At 28.8% G+C, this 6,848-nt stretch overlaps 1 protein-coding gene across 1 annotated transcript; it reads left to right on the top strand.

Moving 5' to 3' along the window:
* The first annotated feature begins 3,101 nt into the window (after nucleotides 1-3,101).
* On the top strand, nucleotides 3,102-5,353 carry LOC150036284 (expansin-like A3). The gene is made up of 5 exons (XM_090314116.1): nucleotides 3,102-3,245; nucleotides 3,623-3,732; nucleotides 3,839-4,017; nucleotides 4,698-4,830; nucleotides 4,962-5,353. Exons 1-5 carry the CDS (start codon nucleotides 3,131-3,133, stop codon nucleotides 5,217-5,219), a joined length of 795 nt encoding a protein of 264 aa, XP_090170242.1. The 5' UTR covers nucleotides 3,102-3,130; the 3' UTR covers nucleotides 5,220-5,353.
* Nucleotides 5,354-6,848: the final 1,495 nt, after the last annotated feature.

The raw sequence follows: 6,848 nt of genomic DNA, 5'->3' as shown, positions 1-6,848 counted from the left end.
GTAAAAATCTAAGGCAATCTTGAATGGTAAGTGATTGATATACGGGTGAATCATATTCAAGAAATAACCTAAAAACTTTATAATATATGGATAAGGTTGGGTGTCTTGTTCAAGTGATACAATAGATACGACCCACTTTGTAATTATTACAAATGAATTGATTCAAATCGTTCATATTGAGATATGAGATTGGGGGTATCTTATACAAAGAATTTATAAAAGACTAGACTACAAAATATATAATTTATCTTTATAAATCCGTTAATTGAAGAGATTAATATTTCACAAGATGATCATCTGCGACTCAATCTAAATCATGAGTGAGTTATAAACTGTGAGGGCTCGTCTTTTTATTTGCATTGATGAGAATGATCCAAGTAATCGATTCAATAAGCCAACCAATTTTGGGAACTTGACCAAATAGGGAGTTAGGGAAGTAATTTTACAAGATGAACTTCAACATTCCTTCCCACATAAGCTAAGTAGATGAGTAGTTTTCTTATATGCTAATTCAAGACTTGAAGAATGATGCCACCTTTACACTGGCCTGAGAGAGACTTTATTTATGATTGGATCATATATTGTTCATTAGAGGACCAATGATACATAAGATGCAAGATGTAATTATAGAGATAAAACGAACATTTGACCCAATTATAATTACAAAAGCTCATGAATGATTGATTGCTTGATGATCCGTTATAGGAGAAAAAGAGAAAAACGAGAAGAAAAATCAAGAGAGGGAGTGAGAGAAAATGAGAGAAAAACCATTAAAAATCTTTCTAGTATTTTTCTAATGTGATCATGTGCCCAAAATAGCCTAAATAAAAAAATTATGGAAGATTATTACAGAAGTTTAAAATTATTTAACATAATTTGCTCCTTTCACAATTGATTAAATAAAATCTTTCATAAATATTTCAACAGTCAAAACTTTATTCACCCTACCTAAAAAAGAAAAAAAAAAGGGATTTTTTCAATAAACTACTTAGGGGACGTTCTGGGGCAATGAATTAGTTAATATAGTCTTAGATTATTATAATTGAGTTATGATAATTTGTGTTTGGAGTGTAGATTATTTTAGTTTGAGTTATAATAGTATGTGTTTGAGGTATTAACTGTTTTAGTATGAGAAGGAAATATTAAATACTGTAGCAAATAATAAAAAAATGATAAATTTAAATGTAAAAACTACCGTAAATAGTAAATACGATAGCAAATGGGGGTTTTGAAATAGTATTGACTATAAATAATTGGAGGTTTTGAAATAGTTTTTACCGTAGCAAAAGGTGGTTATTATATTTTGATGATAACGCTTGTCCCAAATGGCCTCCTTAAAAGTGTTTTTTTTTTTTTTTTTTTTATCTTAAAAACTAACCATTTCTAAATTTTGACATTATCACATAATAAATATAAAATTGAATAAAAAATTCCAAATAAACTTTAAGGGCCACACATTAGGTTTGAGTTTCCATAATTTAGAAAAACAATATATATTGAAAGTTTGACATCTACCGACGTCATATTGGGATTGGCGTCGGCAAAGCTTGTCCCAACGACATCTTTTTGAGACACTAACCAACACTATTCCAAGATAGGCCCGGAAGAGGGTATGCGTATGCTTCTCAGCTCTATTTTGCAATAGGGTTGGGAGTGGTAATTTCTTTCGATGCTAAACTATTCATTTTTTACGTCGGCAAAAACCAAACTTTGACCCTTTGTCGACGCAAGTCCTATCGACTCTTATTTACTATATTTCTGTCATCGAGATAGATATCTTTTTGGACGCCCGAAAAACAACGTTAGGATGGCCTCTCAAATCTACCATTCCAAACTTCATCGAGAGTAATTTTGACGATGGCATCGAAAAAAACCCTTTCCTAATGATCCTCTACCGATGATATTGGTGACCCTACAAAAAACGTCGAGAAAGATTTTTCCACCACTTTTCCAGCTTTTTCCGAGGATTACTTTCTTTTTGTTGGAAAAAATCAAATTTCTTATAGTGCCCCAAGTTGAAGAAAAATAATAAGAGAGTAAGAACACAACAAAAAATTAGATTAAAATACTACTAGTTCATGTACTTTTGAGTTGTTCAATTTTAGTCCTTCTAATTCCAAAAATCCAATGTTAGTTCATGAACTTTTTATAAATCTTAAATTTAGTCATTCATGAATTTAAATTTAATCATTCCAAAAATTCAAAGTTAGTTCATGAAGTTAATGTTTTTTAAAATTGGTTAAATAATAATTATTATTGTTAGTAAAAAATTCCAATAGAGAAAATGCTAATTAATCGGTAATAAAATATTGTAGAAAAACATTAGGACAAATTGCAAAAATCACTCCAAAATTATGGTGGTAGTTGTAATTGAATGAATCTTTATACTTTCAATTGTAAAAATTGAGCTCTCAAACCTATTCACGTGTTAAAATTGAACCCTCAAACTTATAATAGTAGTAAAATTTAGACCCCCAGGCCTCAAATAACAAAAATTGCACCATTACATTTATCAAAATTTTTGTAATTTCTATGGTCATATAAATTTGAGGGCTCAATTTTTACACAGTTAAAAGTTTAAAGGATATAATTACAATTATCATAGACTTTAATGATAATTTTTTAAATTGCCCAAAAATTTACTATAAAATAGTGAAAGATTAGATTAAATTTAAGATTTATTAACAGTAGAATAATCAAAATTAGTGTATTTTAACAAATAAATTAGTTTGAATTTAGGTAGCCTAACTCAGCCAAAACCATTCAAACAAATTAGCCTTTAAAGTTAAATTGTGGTGCAGCTACATATAATTAATTAATGCCAATGAGTTTTGACCATATGTATGAAGCTGCACACAAAAATCCCATTGAATCCACTGTTTGAGAAAGACATGGATTTTTACTTCCAACTTAATGCTCTTTAAAGAATCTTTCCATAGTAAACATTTTCATCCTAATATACCTATTTCAATAAAAACCATCATTATACAAAAATCAATTAGTCTTTTAGAAGACCACACACCTTTTTTATCCAATGTTTTTTTACCTTTGAAACCCTATATAAGCATCATTCTTGTTGCTTTGTTTCTCACCATTATCATTACTTGCTTACCCCAAAAAAAAAAAAAAAATGGCTCTTTTTCTTGGCCTTCTCTTCTTTCTTGTCTCTTCTGTCGCTGCTACTTGTGATCGTTGTGTTCATCGATCCAAAATTGCTTATTACTACGATGATACACCAATTCAATGTAAGGGTTAAGCTTTTAATTTTGTGTCATTTTTCGATTACTTTTATACATTGTTCAATTAAAACCTTGACGGACTTTGTGTCATCAAATATGTTTAGATAGAATATGTGAATAGTTAATACCTTATTTGATAACTATCTCGTTTTTTATTTTTAGTTTTTAAAAATTGTATTAACTATTTTTAAAAACATTTTTCTCTTCGTTACCCTACTTGGTTTTTAGAAATACTTATAAAAAGTAGATAAAAAAAAAAAACAAAAATGATTAGATGGAATGGAAGTAGTATGTTTATAAACTTAAGGCTATTTGAATTGACAAAAGAAAAAAGTGCTTATTTAGACTAATAAAATAATTGAATAGAGCTTATGTTAATGTAGATGGAGCATGTGGATATGGGCCATTGGCATTTGAATTATCCAATGGATATGTTGCTGGTGTTGTTCCTTCCCTTTACAAACAGGGTGCTGGCTGTGGTGCCTGTTTTCAGGTAAATTTATATTTGTTTATTATTCTTTAATTTTTCTTTAAAATTTATCACCTTTTAGTTTAATAAGTTTAATTTGTTAAATGGGAATATATTTTTGTTTGTAAAGGTAAGGTGCAAGGACAAGAGATTTTGCAGCAGTGTTGGAACTAAAGTGATTGCAACAGATCAAAATTATGATAACAGATATGACTTTGTCCTCAGCCAGAAAGCATACTCTTCAATGGCTTTAAAGAACAAGACTACACAACTTCTCAATCTTGGCACAGTTGATGTGGAATATAAGAGGTGGGAATTTATTAACCATTATTATTGCTTTCTTCATTTGATTATTTGTAAATTTTGATAAATTAACTAAACTTATAACACGTTTATGTTTTGTTACCCACTTTCTATGATTTGTATCTAACTTTATTTACAAAAACCAAGTTTTGATCAAAACTAAAAGAAGTTGCTCTCAAAAACTTGTTATTGTTATTAGAATTTGACTACTTTAGAATTCAAGTGTTTCTTGAGAGAAAAAAGAATGCAATCGTTATCAAATGGAGCCTGGAATTATAGAAATAATTACTAATATATCTGTGAGGGCTTCTTATCTTTTCAATAATGTGAGATTCTCAACATGTGTCCTTCTAATAATAATGGGTCTTTGGGTTCAACATATTCTCGAGTTAGATCTAAATTTTTTAAATTTGAATACCCATTTGGACTTAATTAGATAAACATGAGGTTCTATCTTAAAATTAAACGAATTTATAATATGAGAAGTAACCACTAATATATCTTATAAAGATTGTGAGGTATTTTCATTTTCCAACGTGAAATTCTCACAAAACGTTATCATTAAAATTCCTTGATTTTTGTTTTTTTTACTTGGGTCTTTCCTACACTTGGAAAGTTTTTGCATTTTTGACTTCCCACCCTAAAATATCAACTAATTTTGGTGAGTTTGTATGTTGTACACACAGGATACCATGTACATACAGAAACAAGAATTTGTTAGTGAGAGTGGAAGAATGGAGCCAAAAGCCATACTATTTGGCCCTTAAATTCCTTTACCAAGGTGGCCAAACAGAAATAACAAGAGTTGAAATAGCTGAAGTAAGTTTAAAAACTCAACACAAAACCAATGAAATTAAACTTTTGTTCATTAATCTAGAACTCAACAAGTGTTTTGAAATAATGAAATTGAGGTTTATTATTATTGTTTAATTTTCATGAAATTTTGGTAGGTTGGATCAGATGATTGGGAAAGCATGAAGAGAAATTATGGTGCAATTTGGGATGTAAGCAAACAACTTGAGGGAGCATTGCAATTGAAGATAGTTGTAACTTCAGAGAACAATAAAATTGAGAATTTATATTGGGCAGTATATGATCTTCCTGAGGATTGGCAAAATGGAGAGATTTATGATACTGGAATTCAAATTAATGACATTACTAAAGAAACATGCCCAAGAAACCAGTGTGGTGATTTGCCATGGAAGTAAATTAATGCAAGTTAACAATGTATTATCCCAATAAATTTCATTTTTAAACCATGAGGAAAATAATGGGTATGTAATATTATTCCTCATTTATATACAAATTTTTAAATAAAATGGTACCCTACTTTCAAATATTATTATCAATACCTTGTTTCATTCTTGGATCTTCTAGATATCTACAGAGTGATCTCTTTTAGATTTTATTTTTAGTTCAACAATATGGAAAGAGTCAAACTTATGATTTCTTTGTTTGGACTTGGAAAAACTTGTTTTATATCAATCTTACTAGATAAATATAGAGTTTTATTTCAAAATCAATTGAATGATGTCTAAAATAATCAATGTATTTCATAAAAACTATGATATTTTCTCATATTTCTAATGTGGGATCCTCATAAAGTGTCGATCCAAACAGTGGAAAATCCAGGATTTTACGTTAAGGAGGTACAAATTCATATACATGTAATTAGTTTGGATGCAATATTCAAATTTATTGATATCAAGTTAAAGTAAGAGTGTAGTCCACAAACTTTTAAATTTGTGTCTATTTGTTTATTGAGTTGAAAAAATGTGTCAGTAGAATCTTAAATTTTTAAATTTTGTGTTGAATAGATAGTTGATTTTTTTATTTTTTCTAATATGTTGGCTTAATTGACCTTTTTCAAATTTTGTCTAATTATTTAGACACATATCAAAGGACGAAATTAACCGGACTAATGCACGAGTGGAGATTGAATGTCTTTTGAAACTATAAAAACTCAGCTCTAGTTTCTTTTTTCATTGAAATTTCATCAATTTTCTTACACAAGTTTAATGAAGATCTATAGAGGGGTAAAAGATAAAAAAAATTGATTCAAGCTTATAGTAAAACTTTCAAAAGTTGAAATTGGATGAAAGTGAAGTATAAGATCAATTGAAATCTTTTTTTAATCTTAATTTATCTATTTCTTCATTTGTTTTGTAATTTCTACACTCATGTCTTAGAATTTTTCAAAATGGAGTTTTTTTTTTCCTTGAAGTAAAAAAAAAAATCTAGTGAAGGAAAAAGTGTACATATTTCGTATAATCTAACATTCTTAAAAAGAATAATGTATATTTACTCTCTCTCATGAAATCATCATTTGAGATCTTTAAGTCGCCGCATTCTAATGTATGCACCAATTTTCCAAATGTTGTGATTGATAATGATTTTATAAATAAGTCCGTCATGTTATCTTTTGAACAAATTCGTTGTATATTGATGTCACATTTTCTTCAAGATCATGAGTGTAGAAAAGTTTTGGTGAAATGTGTTTTGTTCTATCTCCTATAATATAACCTCCTTTTCCATATAATATCGTTGAAAGATTTTTACTAGAAGACAAACCACATGTTTCATGAATCTGTCAAGTCATTGATTTTAGCCATACACATTCTCGAATAGCCTCATGAATTACAAAAATTTCAGCATGATTTGAGAAAAGTGGTTATTATGGTCTGTTTCACTGATCGTCATGATATAGTAGTTCCTCCACATATGAACAAATAACATGTTTATGATCTACCTTTGTGTGAATCAGATAAATATCTAGAATTTACATAATAAGGTAGATTAAAATTTGATTTATTTGAATAAAACAAACCCATGTCGAT

Source organism: Benincasa hispida, chromosome 5, assembly GCF_027475165.1.
Source record: "Benincasa hispida cultivar pf3 chromosome 5, pf3_genome.v1.1, whole genome shotgun sequence".
NCBI lineage: Eukaryota > Viridiplantae > Streptophyta > Magnoliopsida > Cucurbitales > Cucurbitaceae > Benincasa > Benincasa hispida.
The sequence above is the reverse complement of the archived record's forward strand: the minus strand, read 5'-3'. Positions and strand labels throughout refer to the sequence as shown.

Excerpts from the sequence above, each read along its gene's own strand:
- LOC150036284 (XM_090314116.1), top strand. The coding sequence starts at position 3,131 with ATGGCTCTTTTTCTTGGCCTTCTCTTCTTTCTTGTCTCTTCTGTCGCT. Across the intron at positions 3,246-3,622 it reads CGATGATACACCAATTCAAT|ATGGAGCATGTGGATATGGG; the intron begins GTAAGGGTTAAG and ends ATGTTAATGTAG. Across the intron at positions 3,733-3,838 it reads GCTGTGGTGCCTGTTTTCAG|GTAAGGTGCAAGGACAAGAG; the intron begins GTAAATTTATAT and ends TTGTTTGTAAAG.